This window comes from Narcine bancroftii, chromosome 6 (assembly GCF_036971445.1).
Source record: "Narcine bancroftii isolate sNarBan1 chromosome 6, sNarBan1.hap1, whole genome shotgun sequence".
NCBI lineage: Eukaryota > Metazoa > Chordata > Chondrichthyes > Torpediniformes > Narcinidae > Narcine > Narcine bancroftii.
The window spans coordinates 240055049-240082334 of record NC_091474.1 but is presented as its reverse complement, the minus strand read 5'-3'; the positions used below and the strand labels follow the sequence as shown (position 1 = coordinate 240082334).

At 41.2% G+C, this 27286-nt stretch overlaps 1 protein-coding gene across 9 annotated transcripts in view; it reads right to left on the bottom strand.

Moving 5' to 3' along the window:
* The window catches only part of LOC138737171 (uncharacterized), a 99980-nt gene that overhangs the window by 30352 nt on the left and 42342 nt on the right, over positions 1-27286 (bottom strand). For 3 of the 9 annotated variants that reach the window (XM_069887769.1, XM_069887768.1, XM_069887770.1), the window contains 6 exons: positions 23668-23857; positions 20091-20454; positions 18033-18096; positions 16226-16371; positions 7756-7885; positions 4442-7256 (listed from right to left, as the gene is read on the bottom strand). The exons of 1 other annotated variant lie outside the window; for it this stretch is intronic. In XM_069887769.1, coding sequence (XP_069743870.1) covers positions 6867-7256; positions 7756-7885; positions 16226-16329 — 624 coding nt within the window. In that variant the 5' untranslated portion in view covers positions 16330-16371; positions 18033-18096; positions 20091-20454; positions 23668-23857 and the 3' untranslated portion in view covers positions 4442-6866. Of the gene's footprint in view, positions 1-4441; positions 7257-7755; positions 7886-12351; positions 12511-16225; positions 16372-18032; positions 18097-20090; positions 20455-23667; positions 23858-27286 lie in introns of those variants that run through there. 5 more of the 9 variants (XR_011340813.1, XR_011340815.1, XM_069887771.1 and 2 more) reach the window with 5 other exon arrangements.

Below are 27286 nucleotides of genomic sequence, written 5' to 3'. Positions count from 1 at the left end.
TGGTAAATCATCTCTGAACTCTTTCAATCTGATTGAAATCTTTCCTGCAGTTAGGTGACCAAAACTGCACACAATGCTCCAAATCTGGCCTCACCAATGTCTTATAAAATCTTAATATAGCATCCCAACTCCTGTACTTGATTTATGAAGGCCAATATGTCAAAAAAGCTGTCTTTACAACCCTATCTACATGTGACCTCACTTTGAGGTAACAATGTATCTGTATTGCCAGATCCCTCTGTCCTATTGCACTCTTCAGGGCCCTTCCATTTACCCTACATGTTCTTTCTTGATTGTCCTTCAAAATGTCAACACCTCACACTAGTCTGAATTAAATTCCATCTGCCATTTTTCTGCCTATTTTCCCATCTGATCCAGATCCCTCTCCAAGTTTTGAACGCCTTCCTTGCTGTCTGCAACTCCTCCAATCTTACTTTTATTTGCAAACTTGCTGATCCAATTGAACACATTTTCATCCAGATCATTGATATAGATGTCTAAAAATAATGGTTCCAGCACCGATCCCTGAAGTACCCCATTAGTCTCCAAGAAGCAATCTCTGGTTACTCCCTTTCAGCCAATGCCAAAGCCAGTTTACTACCTCACCATGAATAGCGAGTGTCTGAACCTTCCTGACCTACGTCCAATGTGGGACCTTGTCAAAGACTATACTAAAATGCATGTAGACAACATCCTCAGCCTTTCCTTCATTAACGTTCCAGTTAACCTCCTCGAAAATTTCTATCTGATGAGTCAAACATGATCTACCACTTAGATAACCATGTTGACGATCCTTAATCAGTCCTTGGCTATCAAAACATTTATATATCCCAACTCTTAGAACACCTTCCGATAATTTACCTACTACTGATGTCATGCTCTCCTGCCTATTATTTTCAGGGTTACTTTTGTTGACCCAGTTTCCTGAGTAAATACTGATGCAAAAAAGTTCCATTTAAGGTCTCCCCCATCCCTTTTGACTCAATAACGAGCCAGCCACTGGGTGCACAGGCAAGTTGGCAGAAGAGTTGAGGAACTGTGGGAGACTTTCAAAGGGATTTTTCACAATGCCAACAGAAATATTATCCCGTTAAAACTAAGGGCAGTAAGAGAGGGAAGAGCTAGTTTTGTTTAGCCAAGGAAATAAAGGAAACTATAAAATTAAAAGCTCGTGTGTACAAAGTTTCCAAGAGCAGTGGGAAACTGAAGGATTGGGAAAACTTTAAAAGGCAATAAAGGACAATTAAATGAGAAATAAGGGAAGGGAAGAAGGATCATGAAGGGAAATTAGCACAAAATATAAAAACATAGCAAAAAATGTTATAAATATATAAAATGGAAGAGGTTGGCAAGAGTCAACATGGGTCCCTTGGAAGATGAGAGAGGGAGATTGATATTGAGTAACGAGGAAATGGCCGATGCATTGAACAGATATTTTACGTCAATCCTCACGGTGGAAGACACGTCAGCATATCAAAGAGTGGTGAGAGGGATATGAAGGGAGGTGAGAGGCTCGATAAAATAATTGTTCCAAAGAGATAGTGATGAGAAGACTAATGGGACTGAAGGCAGGCAAATCCCCTGGTCCTGACGGGATGCATAAGGGCAGGAGTTATAATTGACGTGTTGGGAGTCATTTACCAAAATTCTTTGGATTCTGAGCAGGTCCCAGCAGATTGGAAGACAGAAAATGTCACGCCACCTTTTAAAAAGAGGTTTAGGCTAAAGTGAGGTAACTTTCAGCGAGTAGGAAAAATGATTGAGTTTGTCATTAAGGATGAAATAGCAAGACATTTAGACGAAGGGGTTCCATCTGGCAAATGCAGCAGGGATTCAGAAAGGCCGGGTCTTGTTTGACAAACGCTGGAGTTCTTTGAGGATATAATGGGTGCAGTAGATAGAGGGGAACAGGTTGATGTTGTCTATTTGAATTTCTAGAAGGCATTAGATAAGGTGCCACACAAGAGACTTATCAATAAGATACAGATGAATGGAGTTGGGGGAAGTATATTGACATGGTTAACTGACAGAAGGCAGAGAGTCAGGTTTTCTGATTGGCAGACAGTGGTAAGTGGGGGGCCACGGGGGTCAGTCCTGGGCCTGCAGCTGTTCACCATTTACAGTGATAATTTGGAAGAGGGGACTGAGTGTCGTGTAGTGAAGTTTGTGGATGATACTGAATTGAGTGGAAAAGCAAATTGTACAGAGGATGTTGAGAGGCTGCAGAAGGATATAGTTAAGTTAGGTGAGTGGACAAAGGTCTGGCAGATGGAGAACAATTTTAGTAAATATGACATAATCCATATAACATATAAAAAATCTTTGGCTTGGCTTCGCAGACGAAGATTTATGGAGGGGGTAAAAAGTCCACGCACGAGAAAAGGCCATCTCAGCCCTCTTGTCAACACCGAACCAAGTATTCGCCTCTAGTCCCATCTACCTTCCCCTTGTCCATAACCCTCCATTCCACTCCCATCGAAATACCTAACAAATTATTCCTTACCTGATAAAATTGACCCTGGTGCCATTGCTTCTCCTGGAAGCTCATTCCAAACAGCCACCACTCTCTGAGTAAAGAAGTTACGCCTCAGGTTACTTCTAAACTTTTGTCCTTTAACTCTTAACTCGTGACCTCATGCTTCAATCTCTCCTATTCTCAATGGAAAAAGACTATCCATATCAACTCCATCCATCCCCATCATAATCTTAAATACCTCTATCAAATCGCCCTCAATCTTCTACGCTCCAAGGAATAAAGACCTAAACTGCTCTATCTTTCTTTGTAATCTAGATGCTGAAACCCAGGTAACATTTTCATAAATCTTCTCTGCACCCTCTCTACCTTGTTGATTTACTTCCTATAATTCAGTGATTAGAGCTGCACACAGTCATCCATATTTGACCTCACCAATGCCTTGAACAATCTCAACATCACTTCCCAACTCCTGTATTCTATGCTTTGATTTATAAAGGCCACCATAATAACAACATTTTTCACTACCCTATCCATGTGAGATTCTACCTTCAGGAAATAATGAACTGGATTTAAATTCCTGGATCTTTCTGCTCCACTGCATTCCCCAATGCTCTCCCATTTACTCTCTTCGTCAAGTTTTATTATTCCTTCCAAAATGAAGAACTTCACACTTCTCAGCATTAAACTCCATCTGCCGTCTATCAGCCCACTCTTGTAAGCCGTCCAAATCCTTTTGCAATCTTTGAACATCTTCTTAAATATCCACAATCCCACTTATTTTATTATCATCTGCATATTTACTAATCCAATTTACCACCCATCATCCAGATAATTAATGTATATGACAAACAGCAATGGACTCAATAGAGATCCCTGAGCCACAATGCTTGTCACCGGCCTCCAGCCTGACAACTGTTATCCAATACGACTCTCTGGCATCTCCCTTCCAGCCACTGTTGATTCTATTTGACTATCTCAAAGTTAATACCTAGTGCTTGAACTTTCCAAACTAACCTTCCATGCGGAACATTATCGAAGGCCTTACTGAAGTCCATATTGACAACATCCACTGCTTTCCCCTCATCAACATTCCTAGTTACCCTCTTCCAAAAATTCAACAAGATTGGTCAAGCAAGACCTTCCATTTTGAGTGTTCCTGATCAGACCCTGTCTCTCCAGATACTTGTATATATATCTCTAAGGACACTTTCCATTAACTTACCTGCCACAGACGTCAATCTTACAAGCCTATAATTGCTAGGCTTGCTCCTTGAACCATTTTTGAACAACGGAACCACATAAGCAATAAGCCAATCCTCCGGCCCTATCCACATCTCTAACGACATTTGTGAAATCACTGTCTGAGTCATTGCTATTTCCTCATTAACTTCTCTCAAGGTCCTGGGGAACATCCCATCGTCACCTGGAGACTATCCACCTTTATATGCTTCAAAAGCTCCAGAACTTCCTCTCTCTTATTCACAACAGACTCTATAATCACCCTCTTTGCTTCCTTTAACCTGCACAATTCAATATCCTTCTCCTTGGTGAATACCGAAGAAAGGAACTAGTTCAAATTCTGCCACATCTCATTTGGCTCCACACACAGTTTTCCGCTTTGATTCTCTAATGGACCAATTTTATCCCTCACTCACCTTTTGCTATTGCTACAAGCCCAGAGGACCCCAAAACCCAACAGCAACAGAAATTCACCAAGACAAATGGTTACTTAATCAAAAGTTGCTTTTAATTATCTTTAAACATGAAAACAGAATCAAACTATAACTTAACTCTATTTTTAACTTACTTAATCTAACCTAACCCTTTTTAATTCTAAGCGTATGTGTGTGTAATGTATGGAAAGTTTAGAAAAGTTCTTTGGTTCATAGTCCAATCTCACTTCTCATTCCTCCAAGTTCACTGGTTGCAGGCAATTCTTAGACTGTGCACAGAATGTAACATCTATTTATTTATTTAAAACTTTATTTAGTATTTTTCAATAAGAATAAACAGACTTTTACAAAATAAGTAATCTAATAATGATAAAACAATAAAACAAATGCATCCCCTCCCACCTCCCACAACAGACCCCTCAATAGAAGCATTAAAAATAAACAAAAACATTCAGTAATTTACCACATTACTAAATTCATATTCTTCATATAAGGTGTCATAATGATTATGTAAATTATGTCTGATTATCTCCATATAAATACATGACTTCAACTCATGATGCCATCGAATTAGGTTTAACTCCACTTCATCTTTCCAAGACATGGCAATACATTTACGACCAATTGTCAAAGTTTCAAACGCTGTCTGAAACTTATCCAACCCCAAGTCCACTAATGAAATAAAATAGCCTCACAAATATATATTTGGATCTAGGAAATTGAATTTGAAACAAATTTTGAAGAAATATCCTAATTTTAAACCCGTAAGGAATCGATTGAAACAAATATTGAAATTCAGAAAAAATATTCACCTTTATACAATTTACTCAACCTATTAAAGTTAAAGGTAAATCTTTCCATTTAGTTAAATCTGCTCTAAACTTTCTCATTAATGCTCCATATTTTAAATTACACAATGATTGTAAATTTACATCAATCATTATCCCTAAATACTTAATTTTATCAGTCCATCGAAATTTACTAATTTGTCTACATTGATCATAATTTCCTTCAGAAATTGGCAGTATTTCACTTTTATCCCAATTCACTTTATATCCAGATAATTTGCCATATAATTCTAAACAATTTTGCAAATAAATTAAAGATTGATCTGGATTAGTTGAATCTATTAAAACATCATCAGTAAATAAATTAATCTTATTCATCCTGTCTGATCCTTATACCTGTAATATTCTCATTCTGTCTCTATGCCTGAGCTAATGGTTCAATGACCAACACAAATAAGCTGGTGACAAAGTGCAACATTGTCAAGTTTAACATGTTAATTAAAAAAATAAGTTTGACCATTTGTCACCTCCCTTGCTACAGGATTATTATATAGTGCCTTCACCCAACCAATAAATAAGGGTCCAAATTTATATTTCTCCAAAATTTTAAATAAAAAATTCCATTAGACCCTATCAAAAGCTTTTTCAGCATCTAATGATACTACCATTGGTAGGTTGGGTTGCTGACATGAAGCGTTGTTCAATGAAACCACTCTAAGAATATTATCCAAAGCATATCTATGTTTAATAAAACCAGCCTGGTCAGAATGTCCTAATTGTCGTAAATACTTTGCTAGTCTATTTGCTAATAATTTTGCTACTGTTTTATAATCCACATTTAATAAGGAAATTGGTCAATAAGAAGAAACTTTCAAAGGTTCTCTGTCCTTTTTTGGTAAAACTGTTATTATTGCACTCCAACATGAGTCTGGCAAAGCTGGCTCCTGAGTTACCTGATTAAGAACACCCATAAATACAGAGGACAGATCATCATAAAAATCTTTATAAAATTCACCAGTGAACCCATCATCTCCTGGTGATTTCCCATTAGGCATTTGTTGAATAACATCCTTAATTTCTAAATCCATAAGAGGAGAATCCCACTTTCTTACATGCTCCTCCTTCAATATTGGTAAATTTAACCCTGACAAAAATGTTTCAATGGAACCATCGCTCGCACACCCTCAGAAGCATATCATTTCTGTTAAAATGACAATTAAAATGTCATTAATTTCCTGAGGATTAAAAGTAATTGAATTGTCCTTCCTCACAGTATTAATAATCCTTGAAGCTTGTTCAGTTTTCAATTGCCATGCCAAAACTCTATGTGCTCTGTCCCCTAACTCGTAATAACATTGTTTAGATCTTTGAATCAAATGTTCAAATTGGACAGCTTGCAATATATTATATTTTAGCCTCAATTTTGTCAAAAAAACATCTTATTATCTTCTGTAGAATTCCTCTGGAATTCCTTTTCCAACTCTGCTATTTGTTTTTCCAACAACTGAGACTCTACCAGAAATTTCTTTTCCCTTGATGCATAACTAATTATTTGAGCACATAGAGATGCCTTTAAAGGATCCCATACAATAAATTTACTCCTGACTGTATTTTTATTCAAATCTAAATAGATTACAATTTGATCTAAAATATATTTTTACAAATTTTGGTTTTTTCAGTAACATAGCATTGAACCTCCAGTGAAAAATTGATTGAAATACTTCCAGCCCCACACCGGAGATAAGCAGTAAAGAATGATCAGAAATGATCCTACTCTTATATTTAGCTTCAATAAAACGTACTTGCAAATATACTGATGCTAAAGAAAATCAACCCTAGAAAATGAATCCTGATGTGAAGAATAAAGTGAATAATTTTTCTCAGTGGGATTTAATCTTCTCAAGGCCTCAATCAAATTCAGATCGTTCATCAAGGAAACCAATTGAACTGCTTCTTTTGATTTTTTTCATCAACTTTCAGAAATTTATCCAATAATGTGTCTAACACACAATTGAAATCTCCCCGAATCAAAATATTCTCCTTAGCTTGACTTAAAATTAAAGAAGCTTCAGACACAAACTGTTCATCATCAACATTAGGTGCATACACATTCAATAAAGACCACGGCTCAGCAAACAATTTACAATTAATCATTAAAATACAACCAACAGATTCCGAGAAAAAAACAAGTTCAAATGGTATTTTCTTAGGAATCGAAATTGCCTCTCCTCTTGCTTTTGAATTAAAGGAATATGAAAATACATAACCGACCCAATCCCTCTTCAATTTCAAATGTTCTTTGTCGGTTGAATGAGCCTCCTGCAAAAAAGCAATGTCAACTTTCATCTTTTTTATATAAGCTAAAACATGTTTTCTCTTAATCGGATTATTTAAACCCTGAACATTAAACCTTGCAAAGTTCATATTAGACATTATTATCAAAGTAAAACTTGAATAACAAATTATCCCCCCTTAACTTTCTATCCCTTTCACTAACTCAAAAAAGCCTTAAAACTCCCTTAAAAGCCCCCCTTTCTTTCTATCCCTTCTAATAATTCAAAAAAAGATTAATCTTAAAGCTTCCCTTGATAAATAATCACCAAACAAAACAGTTCACAAACCCCCCCCCCAACAAAATTAAATGTGTTCAAATAAAAAAAATATTTTTGTAGAAAGCACTACAAAGTAGTAACTCCCCACATAACTGGGTATGGACAGAAATAAACCCCACCCCCCCAAATTACTTCAGAAAGCTTCAGTGACCTCCCTTCCCCCAATCAGACTTGTAAAATGATAAGTCTAAATCAGGTCACAGCACCATTGATTTTAATCCCAAAACTTGCTCCGGATCATCAATATCAATCAAACTCTTTGAGAGATTCCCATTCCTGTTTCCATTCTTCTTCACAGATATCTTCCTCTTAGGTGATGAATGCCTTTCAACAGCCCTATCAGGCAGAGAATTAGCAAAGACGAAAGCAAAGTGTGATTGAAAATTACCATAAAATGATTTCAATACAGCAGGACATCTAAAAGAAAACTTATAACCCTTTCTCCAAAGCAGTTCTTGAGCAGAATTAAACTCTTTACGACTTCTTATAATTTCTTGAATCAGATCTGGATTGAAAAAAAACCTTCGTTCCCTGTACCATCAACAGGGATTTATATCTACGTGCATTCTGGACTGCTACTCTCAAAATAGTTTATCTATCCTGATATTTAAGACAGTGAATCAAAACAGCTCATGGTGGTTGACCTGGATATGGTTTACTCTTAAAGCCCTATGAGCCCTATCCAACTCCAAACCTTCTTTGATATTTCAAGAGAGTCTCTCTTCTTCAATAAGTCATTCTTCTGAATCTCCCATCCAACGAAAGAATCTTCCACTTTCTCTATTTTCTGTTTATTACTTTCCACTTGATCCTTGCAAACTTGAAAGGCACCTTCCATTTTGTTAAAATTATCTTGAACTGTGTCCACCAAATTCAAACATTTATTGACATCACCTTTAACAGCAAAAATGTCCTTTTTAAGAGAAGAAACTTCTTCAGAAATATTATTCATTTTTTCAGTTATATATATAAATCCATGTTCCATTTGAGTAGATATTTGCGTTGACATATTACCCATTTGATGTGCCATTGATTCCAAAATGGTAAAAACAGTTTCAAATTTAGTGTCCTCTCCTTGAGGCCTTCCTTGTTTCTCTTCAACAACAATCTATGATTCTTCTTCCAATTCTTTTAATTCAGCCTTCGATTTCATCTTGCTTCTGGTCTGGACCCCTGGAGGTCCAGACCCAGCCTGTTCAGAGTGCTGTTGACCCTCACCAACAGCCCAGACCAATGACGTACCGCGCATGCCCGACAACACAGAGGTCCGTGCATACATGTCTTCTGACATGCTGCCCTGAATGTCCATGCCACTGGGACTCGCAGCAGCGCCACGCATCGGTTCCGTCGTGGGCTCCAGCAACTCTACAGTGCACCCGACATTGAGCCCGCGCTGATCAAGATATAAGTAAAAATTTGGTAGCCGGGCTGGAGTCCTTTGTTGCTTGGGTGGCTGTCCCGTCGACTCTGAGGATTCCATTTGGTAGTTAGGCCTCACTTCTTCTGAACTTTTAATTCTGAATCTGTGTCTTGGATTTCTTTGTATTCGCTGCCATTACAGTCTTCAAACATTCAAACTTCAAAGAAAACTTTTAAAATGTTTCTAAGTATTTCAAATCAGGTATTTAAAAGTCCAACTGGGGGAATATGGAATTACAGTTCTTCCTCCTTCCCCATCAGGCCACACCCCAGAATTTACCATTCATAATGTTCACAAGGCTTTGGTGCTCAAAAGATAAATGGTTACCACTCACGAATGTTCTTGTTGGTTTTCAGAGAGAGAATTGTTGTTCTAGGACATCCACAAATGAAGTACTTCTATCAGCCACCTCATTGTCTTGCTGACGAAACTTGCTCTGTCAGGATACTCCAGATGATAATCTCTTTCAGTCAGGTAACCTTTCTGTTTCACTTATACCAAGTGAAACATTTTCATCTTTGGAGCTTCTATTTCAGTTCCAGCAAGCTTCTTCTGCCTGTCTCAGCTCTCTATCACACACTCTGACCCTCTGCTTTCACCCTCTGCTTGCAGAAACCACCTAACCATCTCCATCAAAATATAGGAGTCAGTCTTCTGGTTCATCTGTAGTTTTTAGGGAAACAAGAACCCATCAGTGACCTCTCTAAGCACTCTTCAAAACTCTGCCAAAAGGTATGAGAAGACACGTTGTCTCTGGTGTTGCTTTAAAGACAAGAGTTCATTCATTTCACAATGTCAGTTCAATTAACACCGACTTGTGAAGTCTCCACAGGCACTCGTCAGAGTTTCTGCAAAGTCACTGACTGTGGACATGAAGTCTCCAGTATTTTCAAATAAGATCTGTTTTAATGTGTTTGTACGTAACCTACTCTAAATTTTCCAAATTTATCTCCCGAAAATATTTCTATACATTCTGTCACATAATTAATATATTTATAGAAGCCTTTTGGATCCAGTTTCACCCTGTTTGCTCGAACCACCTCGTACCGCCTTTTAGCTTTTCTGATCTCTTTCTTCAGATTCTAATTATATTCAATGTATTCTCCAAACTTCTCCTTTATTCCTTGTTTCTTATGTTTATTGATGGTCTCCCTTTTTTTTGAACCAAGTTTCCAATATCCCTTAAAAATCACGGATCTCTCAAAATTTGACCCTGTCTTTTATCCTAACAAGAACATAAAGATGTTGTACCTTCAAAATCTCACCTTTAAAAGACCTCCCATAAAACAAATCGTCCCCATCTACCCCTCATAAATCCTTTCTCATCTCTTCAAATCTAGTTTCCCCACTCGAAAACCTCAACCCCAGACCCTGACCTATCCCTTTCCATAATTGCATTGAAGCTAATGGTACCATGATCGCTGGCCACAAAGTGCTCCCCAACACATATCTCCATCACCTGACCTATCTCATTCCCCTTCAGTAGATCCAACTGCCTCTTCTCTATCGGTACCTCTATGTATTTCTCTAAAAAACTACCCTGTAAACATTTTACAAACTCCAATCCATCCAGCCCTATCACAGAATGGGTTTCCCAATCTATATTTGGAAAATTAAAATCTCCCACAATCTCAACTCTGTGTTTATTACAAATATCTGCAATTTCCCTACAAATTAGTTCCTCTGGTACTCGCTCCCCATTATGTTATCTTTAATACGTACCTATAAGTGTGACTACCCCTTTCCCATTCCTCATTTCCAGCCATGCAGCTTCCATGGACCAGCCCCCTAATCCATCCTGCCTAAATACTGCTGCAATATTTTCCCTGACCAGCGAAGCTACACTTTAGTAGTAAATGTACAGTAGATTATTATTTAAATGGTGAAAGAGCAGAAGGACTTGGGAGGACTTCTGCATGAATCACAAAATGTTGGGTAGCAGGTTCAACAGGTTATTAAGAAGGCAAATAGAATGTTGGCCTTCATCACTAGATGAATTGAATTCAAGAGCAGGGAAGTGATGCCGCAAGTGTACAACGACCTGGTGAGGCCGCACCTGGAGTATGTGTGCAGTTCTGGTCTCCATACTTGAGGAAGGATACAAAATCATTATAAACTTGTCATACTTTTAGGGAAAATTCACTGATAAAGAAAGAAATTTTAATATAATTATAATTTCATTATTTTAGCATACGGACAAGAAATTTGCAAAAATAAAGAATATTTATCGCTTAAACGACATGTCATATCTTTGAATTGAAAAGAGCTTTGAATCTCACAGGCCATATATCCAATGTTAATGAAACATCAGATTTCCATGTTACAGGGACACATTTCCTTGCTACTATTAAACCCAACTTAACAAACTTTACTTGGGAATCTGACAACAATAACTTATGAGCAATTGTTACGATCAGAATGGACCCAAAACCCAGCAGCAAAAGATATTCACCACAACAAATGGTTACTTAAACAAAAGTTGCTTTTAATTGACTTTCAGCATGAAAACAGGATCAACCTTCAGCTTATCACAATTAACTAACCCAACTTAACCCCCTTCTAATTCTAAGCACACTTGAATGTAATGTGCATTTAAATTGAAGAAAAGATCTTTGGTTCACAGTTTAATCTCACTTCTCATTCTCCAAGTTCTCTGGTTGCAGGCAATTCTTATACTGTGCACAGAATTTAACATGTATAAAGTTCACCAGGCTTAGGTCCTCGAAAGGTAAATGGTTACTGCTCAGGAAGGCTCTTGTAGGTTTGCAGAAAGAGATGTGTTTTCCCAGGATTTCCACCACTGAGGTACCACCCTTAATCACCTCAATATCTTGGTGATGAAACTTGCCCCATCACGGTTCTCCAGATGATAACCTCTTTCTTTCAGGCTACTACTGAGTTCCTTTCTATTCCACTTATTCCAAGAGAAACATCAGACAGATAGCACTTCCAGCCATCCGCCACTCTGGAACTTCTGTTTCAGTTCCAACAAGCTTCTCCTGGCTGATACTGCTTCAGCTGTATCTCTCTCCATCTGAGATACCAACTGCCAGCCACATGTCCTTCTCTCTCTCACTTGTAAAATCCCCTCTTTCTCCAGCAAACAATCGGAGCCAGCCTTCTGCTCCAATCTGTTGTTTTAGGTAAACAAACATCTCAAAGACCTCTGAGTGAGCACTTTGGAGAGAGGTCAGAAGCCTTGCAAAAATGTACAACACAGATGACCTGACTCCAGTCCATTCATTTCATGATATCATTTAAATTAGCACCTACTTGTGACTGTGCATAGCATTCTCCATAGTTTTTGTAAAGTCACTGAATATGAATTCTTCAGCATTTCAAAAAAGATCTGTTTTAAATTGTGTTTATGTATGTAACTTACTGCGGCGGTGCACATCCTCATGGCAAACCGGCCCCTCTTGTATGGCCACGTGGCAGGGCAGCCATGGGGAAATGGCGTCGTCAGTGGTTTCTCTCTGAGTCCAACAGCCCTTCCAGTGCCCACCCTGGGCAGAGATTATGATGTCACAATGCACCAGGTGACTGAGCTCAGGCTGCCCTTAAAGGGGCGTGCGGAATTTGAAACAGTTGTTAATTACCCTCAACATGGTGGCTGTGTTTCTTCCACGGCTAACACTACCACGATGGTGACCAACGAGCCCAGACTTTTTTCTGGACTCAAAACACCATGGATTCAGCAGAGGTTAATGCTGTCTCCGTAAAACTCCCTCAATTTGGACCCACCAACTGAGTACGTGGTTTGTGCAGGTGAAAGCACAATATCAACTTCGCAACATCTCCTCAGTTGCCATGATGTTCTATCATTTCGTGAGTGCTCTGGACCAAGATACGGCAGCGAGGATAAATGAACATCCACAGCACGCTCCCCCCCCCACCCCCCAGGCTACGGGCAAGTACACCATCCTCAAACATGCTGCTTGGAACTTTCAGGCTAACTCCCCAGCAATGGGCTTCCAGTCTCCTTCACCTAGATGGGCTTGGGACCATAGTCCGTCGGTGCTGATAGACGAGATGCTGGCCCTGGTGGAAGAACACAAGCCATGTTTTCTCTTCCGACAGATAATCCTGGATCAAATGTCAGAGGACATCCAGCTGCTTCACACAGATGAAGACTTCTCGAACCCGAGGAGAACAGCAGCCTGTGCAGATGCCCTCTGGCGCACAAAGAGGGAGAAAAAGGCAGCCCTCAACCAGTTGGCACGACCAGGAGACAGCTGACCACAAGCGCTCCCAAGGCCAAGCTAGAGGAGGGCCTGTCGACCTTGTATTTCAACCACCAGCGCAGGGGAGTGCAAGCCCACAAGTGCCACCAGCCCTGCAGGTTTCAAGGAAATGACCAGGCCAGCCATCATTGATGGCTGTGATGGCTGGCCACACAAACAGTCTCCTTCATGTGACAGACAGATCCACTGGCTGCCGATTCCTGGTGGACACAGGGGCTGAGCTCAGCATCCTTCCCCCCATAGCATTAGAGACTCACACCTGATCTCGAAGTCCAAACCTGTGGGCGGCCAATGGCTCCACCATCAGGACCTATGGAACCCACGTGACACATATCCAGATCAGGAAGGCGAAGTTCCATGGGAGGTTCGTCCTAGCCTCCGTCGGCACCGTTAGGGGTTGACTTCCTCAGAGCTCATGGCCTACTAGTTGACATGAAGGGCAAAAGGCTAGTCAATGCTCGAACATTTCACTCCACCCGACTGAACACAGCAGAAGCCCACTGGCCCAAAATCGTCACCATATCTGCCACAAGGGACGAGTTCGATGCGATCCTCCACAAATTTCCTGCCATCTTAGAGCCACGGTTCAACACCGCCCTGCCCCAGCATGGGGTCTTCCACCAAATCACCACACAGGGCCCCCTGTTACATGCTAGACCCAGATAGCTGCTGTCTGAGAAGCTCCAGCTGGCAAATTGTGAGTTCTCCAGTCTCCAGGAACTGGGAATCAGGCACTCGGACAGCACCTGGGTATCTCCGCTCCATATGGTCTCGAAATCGTCCGGTGGCTGGAGACTGACTACTGTCGGTTGAATGACACACCACCCCCGACAGGTACACAGTGCCCTTCATACAGGACTTCTCCGCCAACCTCCATGGCATATGGGTCTTCTCCAAAGTGGACCTCGTGCGGGGATACCATCAGATCCCGGTGCCTCAAGATGACATGGATAAGACAGCTATTCTCACCCCTTTCAGCCTGTTCGAGTTCCTGCGATTCCCTTTCGGTCTAAAGAATACGGCCCAAATGTTCCAGCGCCTCATGGACGCGGTTGGAAAAGACTTTGTGTTCATTTATCTGGGTGATATTCTCATTGCCAGTTGCAACCGCGATGAACACAAAGCCCACCTCTGCACACTCTTTGCCCAGGTGGCGGTCTTCAGGCTCACAGTCAACACCTGGGACACACCATTTCGGCCTGTGCGGCAATGCCGATGCCAGAGAAGGCAGCGGATGTTCAAAGATTCCCCAAGCCCTCCACCCTGAAAGGTCTCCAAGAGTTCGTGGGATGGTGAACTTATAGCTTATTTTCATCCCCTCAGCTGCACGCGCCATGCGCCCATTGTTCGCGCTCATGGCCACCAACGGAAAGACTTTATCATGGTCAGAGGGTGTGGACAGGTCTTTTTCGCGACAAAGGAGGCTCTAGCAAGTGACCTGCTGCTGGTGTACCTGTGGCCGGAGGCGCACACAGCACTCTCCGTGGATGCCACAGCTACAGCAGTAATTGGGGAGGGTTTCTGGAACAGCGGCTCGATGGACAATGGTGCCCACTCGCCTTTTTCAGCAAGCAGCTGCGCCCGCCGGAGCTCAAATACAACGCCTTCAACCGAGAGTTCCTGGCGCTATATTTGGCAACCCACCATTTCCACTACTTCCTCAAGGGCAGGCCATTTACAGCCTTCACGGATCACAAGCCCCTCACTCAAGCATTGGTGATGACCAAGGAAACATGGTCTGCCAGACAGCAGCGCCACCTCTCGTATGAGTCTGAGTTCATGACTGACATCCAACAGAGGGCTGGTAAGGTCAATGTAGTGGTGAATGTGCCCTCCCGTCCAGCCATCAACACTCTCACGCATGGTCTGGATTATGAGTAAGTGGATCAGCTCAGAGAAACGATGAGGAGACACACGCCTTGCGGACCGCCATTTTGGGCCTCAAACTCAAGGATGTCCGGATGCCCAGAATCCGGACACATTGCTCTGCGATGTCTCAATAGGCATTCCACACCCGATCATCAAGCCACACTGGAGGATGAAGGTCTTCAGTCTGATCCACGACCTTGCTCACCCAGTGGTAAAGACAACCGTGCAGATGGTTGGGGATCAGTTTGTGTGGCACGGGCTAAAGAAAGGAGTGGTGCAACTGGCCAGGAACTGTACCAGATGCCAGACCTCCAAGTTCCAGCGACACATGCGAGCCCCCATCCAGAACTTCAACCCAGCGGTTCGCAGATTCCAACACATCCAAGTTGATGACTTCGAGCCTCTGCCAGTGTCCAAGAAAGCTCGTTACCTCCTCATGGTGATGAACTGGGCTACAATGTGGCCAGAGGCTCTCCCCATTAAGGAGGCCTCCTCGTCAACGTGGGCCAGGACTCTGGTCAGCCAATGGATCGGCCGTTTCCGAGTCCTGGCGCACATCACTAGCAACAGGGGGCGCAGTTCACGTCTGCCCTGTGGACCCAGATGGCGAAACACCTGGGGGTCAAGCTCCACCACACCACAGCATACCACCCGTAGTCCAACGGGTTGGTGGAGAGGTTCCACGGGCATCTGAATGCATCGCTTATGGTGAGGCTCTCTGGATCAAATTGGGCAGATGAACCACCCTGGGTCCTCCTCGAGATTAATACGGTACCCAAGGAGTACCTGCAGGCTTCAGCAGCGAAGATGGTCTATGATGCACTGCTTTCCCTGCCAGGTTAGTTTTTCGGCCCAGACCCTGACACCACGGCCACCAACAAAATCCTGCTGGTGGATCTATGGAGGCAACTGGCCTCCTTAGCTCACCCACCCCAGGCATGCCATGGCACCCAGCCATTTCATCTCCCAAAAGAGCTCGACGCGGTCTAGTTCATTTTTGTGTGGAGGGGACTCCTACACCGACCGTATAAGGGGCCATACGAAGTCTTGCATCAGTCTCGTGGAACCTTCACCCTGGACATTGGAGGGAGAGAGAATCTTTCTTACAGTGGACCGCATTGAAGCCGACCAATTTGGACTTACCACAGCTGGAGCAGGTTGCCACGCCCAAGCGCCGGGGCTACCAGCCAAAGTGACAGGCCATGTAGCCACTTCTGGGTGGAATGTGTGGCAGCGCACATCCTCATGGTGAACCAGCCCCACTTGTATTGCCATGTGGTGGTGCAGCCCTGGGGAAATGGCATCGTCAGAGGTTTCTCTTTGACTCCAGCATCCCTTCCAGTGCGCACCCTGGGCAGAGATTATAATGTCACAATGCACCAGGTGACAGAGCTCATGCTGGCCTTAAGGGGGCGCACTGAATTTGAATAAAAACAGTCATTAACGACCCTCAACGTGGTGGCCATGTTTCTTCCACTGGAAATTTTACCAATTTTTCACCCAAAAGCTTTTCCAAATATTCCATCACACAACTCATTCAAAATTTACTAAAAATAGTAATTCAGGATCTAAGGGAAAATTCACTCTCGTTTTCCATAGTAGGAATTTACTAATAGAAACCCAAAAAGGATGAACCTTTGAGCAAATCCACATAGAGTGAAGAAAAATTCCAATTTCTGTTCAATATCTAAAACACTGATCCAATAAATCTGATTTCCATCTACTCAATTTCTGAGGATTAATATCTAATTGATGTAAAAGTTATAATGAAGTAATCTATATTGTACATTAATTGTGTTTGTCATAACTTCTTTACACAAATTTTGCCAGACTTGTTGATCTATTATCGTGTTCAAATCCCATTCCCATCTTTCTTTTGAATGAAACAAGCCTACTTTAGGGGTCTCTTCTTGCAATTGAAATAATTTTTTAATCATTCCATCATCCATAATTTGTTCCAAATCTGAAAAATCTTTTAAAATTATTTCTGGACCCAATTTTTCTCTCATCTAAGCCCTCAAATGAAAATAATAAAATAATGTATATCATATTTAATCATTAATTGATCAAAAGATATCAATCTATTATTATCCTAACAAAAAACCCAAATTAGAGACTCCCTTATGATACCATCTGTCCTAAAAAGGATTATCTTTGGAAAAGATTATTAAAAGATTAATTAGTTGTGTTTTTAATGAGAGAATAAATTCATCAGTTTCCAATTTAACTTTACTCCAAATATTCAACAAAAGTTTTAATATCGGAGCTTCCTTGTCAATAACATTAGATTTAGAATCCCATTTATAAATAAATTCATCTGGTTTAACTTCTCCAATCTCATTTTATTCAATATCCATCCATGATGGTCTAATTTTAACAAACATAAAAACTAAAAACCTTAATAATGCTGCTCTGTAATAATTCTTAAAATGGGGAAGTTGTAATCCTCCTTGTTTATATTTCCATGTTAATTTAACTAATGGCTTTCTTTCCATTTTCCCTTTCCAAAGAAAACTCCTAACCTGCTTATTTAAATCTTGAAAACAAATTTATGTTCGAGATATAGGTATAGTTTGAAATAAATAATGGTTTAAGTCGTTGAAAAAATGTTCATCTTAATACAGATAACTCTACCAATTAATGTAATCGGTAGGCTTATACATTTCTTTAAATCTTCCTCTCCCTTTTTAAATATTGGAATATAATTTAATTTATATAAAATTTTCAAATTAGTATCAATACATTAAATATTTAATCTTATCTGTTCATTTAAAACAAACCATTTGTCTACTTTGTGAATAATCTCTTTTTAGAAGTTCCATAACTTCACCTTATATCCCAAAATTTTCCCATAGTCTAACAAATGACTATAAACTCTTGGTAATGATATTTGTGGTTGAGTTAAATAAACTAATACATTATCAGCAAATAAACTAATTTTATGTTGTACCTGATTTATCTCAAATCCTTTTCATTGTTGATCATCTCTAATTTTTGTGCAAGTGGTTCTATGGCTAAAGCAAACAAAGCTGGTAATAAAAGACACCCCTGCGTACTACATCTAATCAATTTGAAAGATAGAGATATCTGTCCATTAGGAATCACTTTAGATTTAGGACATCTGTATAAGGCCTTAATCCAATTTATAAAATTAATACCAAATTCAAATGTACTTTGCACTCTAAATTAAAACATCCCAATCTAACTTATCAAAAGCTTTGTCCGCATCTAAATCTACAATAAGATTTACATCTTTTTTTCTGTGTTAAGTCAATTATACTTAATAACCTTACTATATACTATGAAGTTTGTCTATTTTTAACAAAACTTGTCTAATCCATGTAAATTAAATCAGGAAGATATTCATTAATCCTATTCACTAATACTTTTGAAAAATTTTTATAATCTACATTTAACAAAGATTCGGGTCCATAAATATCAGTTTTAATGGATCTCAATCTTCTTAAGGATTAACCGTAATTATCACCGTTGAAACCTTTCTGGAAGACAATGTTGTTTAGAAGTTTGTTCTATTACTTAGATAAATTATGGAATCAATCAATCTTTAAACTCTTTATAAAATTCAACTGGAAACCCATCTTCAACCGATTTATTATCATGTAAACTAATAAGTGCATCATAAATCTCCTGCTCAGTAAAAGGACTCCTTAATTGATCTAAACTTTCTGGAGGCAAAGATGGAAATTTTAAATAATTTTCTGTAGCCTCTTCATTTTGTGGTAATTCAGATGTACATAACTTCTCGTAAAATTCCTTAAATAGGTCATTAAGACTTTGTGCCTTATATGTCACATCTTCATTATCCTGTTATATAGCATTAATTGTCCTAGAAGATTGTTCTGCTTTTAATTGCCAAGCCAAAACATTTATGTGATATTTCTGCTTGATCATAATATCATTTTCTCTGTTCTATGTTAAAGTTGTATTATATTCTATTTTTATGACTAAAGTTCTATATTTATCCTCAGAAGATGGTTTATGAATTTCTTTTTCTAATAAAGTTATCTCCTTTACCAATTTGTCGATATCTTTCATGTATTCTTTTTAAGTTTTGAAGAGTAGGGGGTTAGATATTTTTTGTAGTTTTTTTAGTTTTTAGATTTTAGTTTCTATATATAGAGTTTCAGTGTATGTTTGTTAACCCTTTATAATGTACTTATGAATAGATAGAGTTGATGTGAATAGGCTCTTCCCCTTGAGGGGAGGAGAGATTGGAATGAGGGGTCTTAAGTTAATGGTTAGAGGTCAACATTTTAAAAGTAACTTAAGAGGAAGCTTCTTCACTCAGAGAGTGGTGGGTGAATGGAATGACCTTCCGGAAGAGGTGGTTGCAGCAGGGTCAATTTTGTCATTTAGCAGCTGCTTGGATGAATGTATGGATGTGAGGGGGTTGGAGGGATTTGGGCAAGGAGCAGGTAGGTGGAACTAGTAGAGTTCCCTTAAATCTGTGAGGACTAGAGGGGCCGATATGTCCTGCACTGTAATTGTTACATGGTTATGGTATAATATTCTTAATTCTTGAAATTATATATGTTGAATTAATAAAATATTCAAAAAAATTACTACTTTCACATAACTGGGGTTCTCCAGTCCTCATTTGTTCTTGTGACTGAGGTAGGGAGTCGATGGGAGGGAACTCAGCTGGGCATTTCACTGCGGGCTGTACCAATCGGGGTGTTTCTCCATGTATCCGGATTTTATGATGTCATAGTACCAAGAGCGGGAAGAGTTTGTGTGTGTGTGTGTGTGTGTGTGTGTGTGTGTGTGAGTGTGTGTGTGTGTGTGTGTGTGTGTGTGTGTGTGTGTGTGCGCGTGTGAGAGAGAATGGGTGCGTGTTTGTGTGCATGTGCATGTTTATGTGTGTGCACGTGTGTGTTTGTGTGTGTGTGTGTGTGTGTGTGTGCGCACGTGCATGTTTGAGTAAAACTATCAGAAAATTTAAGAACAATTTGGAAAGATTTAAAAAGCCAGTGAAAGTGATTTTTACCAGGAGTCCTTAGCTTAACTCATGAGTGACGCCTGTTGTTCGAGGCTCCAACTTATTTCAATGTCTTCCTGTCCCTGATGAATCCTATGGACCGTGAATGGATCGAGAGACGTCTGGTGGCCGTGCACTAGTTTGAGGTGGACCTGGTTGTTGGTTTGTGGTGGATGAGGTGGGATGGGATTCTTCCAACACCCAGCACCATCCGCCTTCTTTAATCACAGCAGAGAATGGTGGAAATACTCAGCAGGTCTGGCAACATCTCGGGAGAGACACAGAGTTAACATCTGAGTACAATAAACACTGAACTGAACCGTGTCACTCTAAACAATCTGGTGAATGTCGTAGATGAGATGAGTTCATTTTCCTGGATAGGACGAGAAACACAGTTCCTCACTGTATCTTAATACGAGGGACAATGAAAAATTCAATGAATTGCTGATACATCACTGTGACTGTAAATTGTTCTTTCTTCCACAGGTACAATCGTTCCCCTCTCTGAACCTTGGGGAGTTCAAGTTTCAATTGAAAATGGCGTTCTAAAACCATTCTTAAACTTTGCCATTTCAGTACCTCTTCAGGTTCAGAGTCCACCTCAGCCAACAGATCCATCTGTTGATTTGTTTTGGTTTCCTACATACTCATTTTATTTCAGGTGAGATTTGTTGGGGCATATCCTGTTGAAGCACTTTCACATTGTGCCCAACAGCTCCACACTCAGGCACTGCCAGGCTGTGGTGAGTTGTCTGGTCCATATTAGTTGCGACCTTGACTAGCATTAATAGGGTAAAGAAATTGGAACTGGTCACATGACCCTCACATTGACCATGTGATTCATCCCTTCCCCTCCAGATCTCTGTCTCCATCTAAGGGAATGGGCTGCACACCAATATCCGCTGCAGTCCAGGAGCTCCCACAACCCTCTTGATGATACCTCCTCCCTCCTTGCCTCCTGTGAGGACTTCATTCTCATTCTCCCTAGCCTTAAGTGTCTGACACGTGAGACTTCCCACACTGGTATCTCTGAAATTTCTTCTTCTCCTTAACCATGACCTCCTCTCCCAGACCTTCACCATATCTCATCTAATTCATGCCACTCTCCTCTCACCCCTTCTTCTCAAGGTCCAAAAACAGATGTCCCAGGGCCATTACACAATTCTGTCACTGAGTCAGACAGCATGGACACAGGCAATTCAGCCCATCATGTTCACACCAACCAGTGAACTCCCACACCTGTCAATCCCATCTTCCAGCTCTTGTCCTGTGACCGTGCTGGTTTCAGTGCTCATCTGGACACTTCAGTAACGGTATCAGAGACTCTGCTTCCACCACAGTGTGTTCCAGGAACTCCTCAGTGTCTAAGTGACAAAGGTCTCCCTCAGGTCCTCTTTGAATCTCCAACACCTTTCTCTAAATGTGGGTCCTCCACTTCTATTCACCTTGGAATAAAGGATTCAGGAGATCGTTACCAGGACCAGTGTGCTTGAAATGAGAGTTATGGCAAGAACCTGGAATATTATAGCACATAACAACAGGCATTCGACCCTTCCGGTCTGTGCTGACCAATAGGACTAGCCATTACCACTGATTTGCTTTCATTCCATAATCCTACAGAGCTCTCCTGTTCATGTATTTATCCAATTTATTTCTAAACATAAGGTTGAATCTCCATTCACTACATCAGATGGTAGCTCATTCCACACCTCTACGTCACTCTGAGTGAAAAATCTTCCCCATATGATTCCCCTTAGAGCCTAAAGCTACAACCTCTCGTATTTATCTCCCCCAATCTAAGTGGCAACATCTTCCTCACATCTATACCCTTCATAATCTAATTAACCTCTATCAAGGCTCCCCTCAAGGTTGAGTAGGCTAGGGACCTTCTGGAATGCTGGATGATAGGTCGGCACGTTAGAGAGTTTTATAAACTCAGGAACGGCATAGATTAGGTGTACAGTCCCCGTCTCTGACCCAGGGCAGGGGTATCTGTAACTAGAGAGTATAATCAGATGTGGGATCGATTACAAATCCAGAAAACATTTGGACAGCTACGGGGAGAGGAAAGGGTTTCAAGGCATACGGACTGAATGCTGACCAGCAGGAGTGACTTGGTCAACATGGACACATTGTGCCTCAATCATGGCAAGGAATATAGAACACAACATCACAGTGCAGGCCTTTCAGCCCACAATGTTGTGCTTACCTATGTAATCCTATTATGGAACAATATAATCCTTCCCTTCTTCACATCAGCAGGGATTAACGTATGGTAGGTCGTGTTTAACAATCCTTGTAGGGTTTTTTGAGCATGTTACCAAGAAGGCTGATGAGGGAAAGGGTGTGGATGTTGTTTATATGGACTTAAGTAAGGCCTTTGACAAAGTTTCTCATGAGAGGTTGGTCCAGAAGGATAGGACACAGGTTTATAGATAGAGAGGTTGCAAACTGAATTTGAAATTGGCTGGGTGGAAGAAAACAGAGTGGTGGTGGATGGTTGCTTTTCAGACGGGAGATCTGTGTCGAGTGGTGTGCCTCAGGGATCTGTGTTGGGAACATTATTATTTGTTATCTATATAAATGACCTAGTTGATAACGTGGTGAATTGGATCAGCAAGATTACTGATGACACGAAGATAGGAAAGTCGTAGACAGTGAGGAAGATTGAAGAAGAGTGATCCAGACCAGCTGGGAAGGTGGGCCAGTAAATGGCTGATGGAATTTAATGCAGATAAGTGTGAGGTGTTGCATAGGGGAAGAGTGAATCAGGGTGGAGGACATACACAGTAAATGGTAAGACATTGAGGACTGTGGAGGAGTAGAGAGATCTGGGAATACATGTACATTGTTCCCTGAAGCTGGTGTCAGATGTGGACAGGGTTGTAAAAAAAGCATTTGGCATCTTAGCCTTTATAAATCAAAGTATTGAGTATAGAAGTTAGGATATTGTATTGAAGTTATTCATGTGATTGTTGAGGTCACACTTAGAATATTGTGTGCATTTCTGGTCGGCCAGCAGCAGGAAAGATATCAATAAGATTGAAAGAGTGCAGAGAAGATTGACTCAGATGTTGCCAAGTCTTCAGGAACTAGGTTAGAGGGAAAGATTAAACAGGTTAGGACAATACTCCTTGGATTGAAGAAAAATGAGGGGAGCCTTGAAAGAGGTCCATTAGATGATGAGGGGTAAAGATGTGAGGAGGATATTGCCACGTAGATTGGGGGAGATAAATACGAGAGTTTGTAGTTTTAGGCTAAAAGGGGAGAGGCATAAGGGGAAGATTTTTCACCCAGAGAGACGTAGAGGTGTGGAATGAGCTGCCATCTGATGTAGTGAATGGAGATTCAACCTTGTGTTTTAGAAATAAATTGGATAAATACATGGACAGGAGAGCTCTGTAGGGTTAAGAATGAAAACAAGTCAATGGTAATCGCTAGTTCTATTGGTCAGCACAGACAAGAAGGGTTGAATGCTTGTTGTTATGTGTAATAATATTCCAGGTTCTAGCCATAACTCTCATTGGCTTCTACCTGTTTAGTCCAGATACCCGACGAATGGACTCAGCCTCAAACCAATACTTGCCTTTAACTTCTGATGAATGATCCATGATCTGCTGTGGTTTTCCAGTATGTTTTGTGTGTTACACCCACAACCCTCTATTTCACTTGCATCCATCTGTCTGCCTCCCAGTCTTTTGAACGTTCATATGACAGCATCGTCACCACGGACAGGAGGCGGTACTTGAGGAATGTCGGGTTTCAAATGTAGTTTCCTAGAAATAAACAGGATAGAGATAATCCAGGAAATTATAAACCAATGAGTCTAACTTGGGGTAAGCTGTAGGAGTATGTCCCAAGAGAGAGTATTTACAAGCATTTGGAGAATCAAAATCAGATTAGGGAAAGTCAGCATGGCCTCATCAGTGGAAGGCCGGGTCTCAGAATCCTGATTGAATTCTATGAGGATATAACAAAGAACATTGATGAAGGTGGAGTGGTGGATGCAGTGTATATGGATTTGAGTGAGGCATTTGATAAGGTTCCCATGCAAGGCTCATTCAGGAAATAAGGAGGTGTGGAATCCAAGGAGGTAGATAGAGAATTGGCAGCCAAGAGAAGGCAGAGCATGTTTGAAGGGGGTTTGTATTCTGCTTTGATGACGTGAGCAGTGGGGTTCTGCAGGGACCTGATCTGGGATCACTCCTCGATTCGATTTTTATAAAAGTCCTGGATGAGGAAGTTGAAGGGTGGGTTTGTATGTTTGCAGCGGACATGAAAGTAGATGGTGTTGTGGACTGTGTGGGGGGGTTGCCAGAGGGACAGTGATAGGATGCAGAGCAGGGCTGAGTAGTGGCACATGGATGTTCACCCAGAACTGGGTCATTTCCATAGGTTAAATTTGAAGGCAGGATACAATGTCAATGGGGAGACTCTGAGGCATGTGGACAAAGTTAGTGATCTTAGAGTTTGTGTCCACAAGACCCCCAAAGCTGCAGCAGATTGATAGTGCTGTTGAGAAGGAGTACGGTGTGTGGGTCTTAAATAACTGTGGGATTAGATTCAAGAGCCATGAGTTCTTGTTACAGCTGTACAAGACCTTGTTTCTACTCCTTTTGGAATATTGTGTTCAATTCTGGTTTGCTCATTGCAGGAAAGATCTGGATACGATCAAGACAATATAGAGGATGATTTTAGGTATGGAGCTGGTTTAGAGAGCATGAATTATAAGGATGGTTTGAGTGAACTTGGTCTTGTCTTCTTGGAGTATCAAAGGACGACCTGATCAAGGGGCTGAAATGGCTGGCACCAGGAGGCATAGTTTTAAGGTGCCTCGGAGTAAGTACAGGGGTGATAGAGTGTTGACAATTGGTGGGTGCATGGAAAGTGCTGCCAGCAATGGTGCTGGAGTCAATTTAAATAGGATCGTCAGGAGAATTATTAGGTAAATGGAACAGAAAAATGATGGAGGGTTATTCAGTTGAGGAACTTCATAGGTTATTCTGTGGCCTCATCAATGTGGGCTGAAGGGCCTGAACTATGGCGCATTTTTCAATGTTCTATTTTTACCCTTCCCACTATCCATAGACACAGACTTTTTACAAAAGGCGGTTACTCACTCGATCATTACCAACCTCATGGATGACGTTCTGTGTTCACACTGGGCTCTCGTCTGCACTGCATCAACCCAATGCAGATTGGGTGACAGCTTTGCACTGCCCTTGTGTAAAGACTCCCCGACTTAAGTCCTGTACCACGTACCTCCTAACAGAGGTCAGTCGTCACACCCAGGAGGGAGGTTGGATTTGCTCTGAGGATAAGGGTGGAGGAGGGAAGGTCTGAGGGAGGGGAAGTGAATTCCAAGCTCACGGTGGAGAGCAGTCACTGCTTTTCATTGTCCGAGGTGGACAGTGTTCCAAGCCTAGAGGGGGTGATGAAACCAGCTCCCTTTCAAACTCATTGATTGGGAAAGTGTTCTGTTATCAATTCACCAATTAATTCACTTTGTATTTATTTGAATTTTTTACAGAACTTTTGAGAGGAAAATGGAGGACTACGTGAATCTGGCCAAAAAATTAATGGAAGATTTGGAGAAAGACCAGCGTTCCTTTGACCACACGTTTTTCGGCATATCATGGTATAACACGCGTGGTCTTATAAAGATTTTAGTCAAAAAATTAAACTGAACTTCATTCAGAATTTCTGTAAAGCATTAAGTTTTGAAACAGTGAGATGAGCTGAAATTTATTCTTATTGTTAACGCAGGTCTCCCACCTACAACAACAACCTGCATTTCTATGTAATCTTAGTGGAACGAAATATCTTCGAGGTGATTACAAGAGCTGCAGATGTTGGAATCTGGAGAAAAAATCAAACTGCTGGATGAACTCAGCAGGTCGAGCAGCAACTGTGGGGACAACAGGAAGATCGATGTTTTGTGTCAAAACCCTGCATCAGGTCCCCTCATCCCTCCCTCTCAGCTCTTTATACTGTCCATCTCCACTTTCATTCCTGACGCAGGGTTTTGACCTGATACGTCGACCATCCTTTGCCTCAACAGATGCTGCTTGACCCACTGTGTCCATCCAGGAATTTGTTATATGCTCAGGGTGATTTACACATGTTGGATTTAACCCCGTCTTGTTGGAGATTTGAACCATCCCCTGTGGACCCCTGTATGAACACTGCTCTCTGCTGGCCATTGCCAGGTACTGCCTCCCACTGACACGGCAGCTGTGTTGGGAGCTCACACTTTATTCGCAGTGAACCAGCCACATTAACTCCAGCATCAGGCCCCCTTCCTATTTACTGGCTTGCGTTTAACATTTACTGTTCACAGCTTTGGTTCAGTCTTGGGGCTCTGATTAATGATTCCCACCCAGGGTGAACACTGCCTTGTGGGTGACAGGGAATCACTCAGCCAGTACAGGAATCTTCACATTTAAACTCTTCTGGTGAGGAATCGGGGAGTTTGAGCAAGTAGCCATCAAGGCAGAGATATTTCTTCAAAGTCTCCACACTGAACGGTTGTACATGGGTGGGACCTGCTCTGGGAAACAGGGATCAATCCCTGTGGGAATTTCCCTTTCCTCTAATCTTGCTTGAAACAATTTGTGCACAAACTGAGAATGTGATGGTCCTGAGGACGAATACAGTCGCAGAGCATTCCGTCGACAACCTGGGATGGATTGTGTGTATGTTTATCCCGGTCACACTGAGCCGAACAAGAACAGACAACGTGAAAAGAGCTATTTGGAAATGGGAAGTGTTGGGAGCACAGAGCACTGAGGTTATGGTGGGTGAAATCATGGAGTGGCCACATGTGGGGTTCTCGGCCTCTGTCTGAGCTGATTCCGAATGAAACACAAAACAAGGGAATGGTCAAACTTTAAAGAGATGATGTGTTCATGGTTTGCAATATACTTGGGAACATGGAGTGTGAGATAGACTGGGTACTGTTGGAAGCCCAACTCATTGACTGGAATCTTGCTCATGGATCATGGTTCCTGTTCACAGGAAGCCCATTCACAACTGTTTTTGGGGATTTAATAAATTGTCTTCTTCAGAGTCTTTCTCGTTTGTTTTCCAAAGTGCCGGGAATGTATTCTCACTGTTCAATAAAGAGGGTGATGCATCTCAACACTTGGTGTCTGAGGGAATTCTTACTCAGGAACAGACCTGGTCACTGATCCCGTCACCAGTCT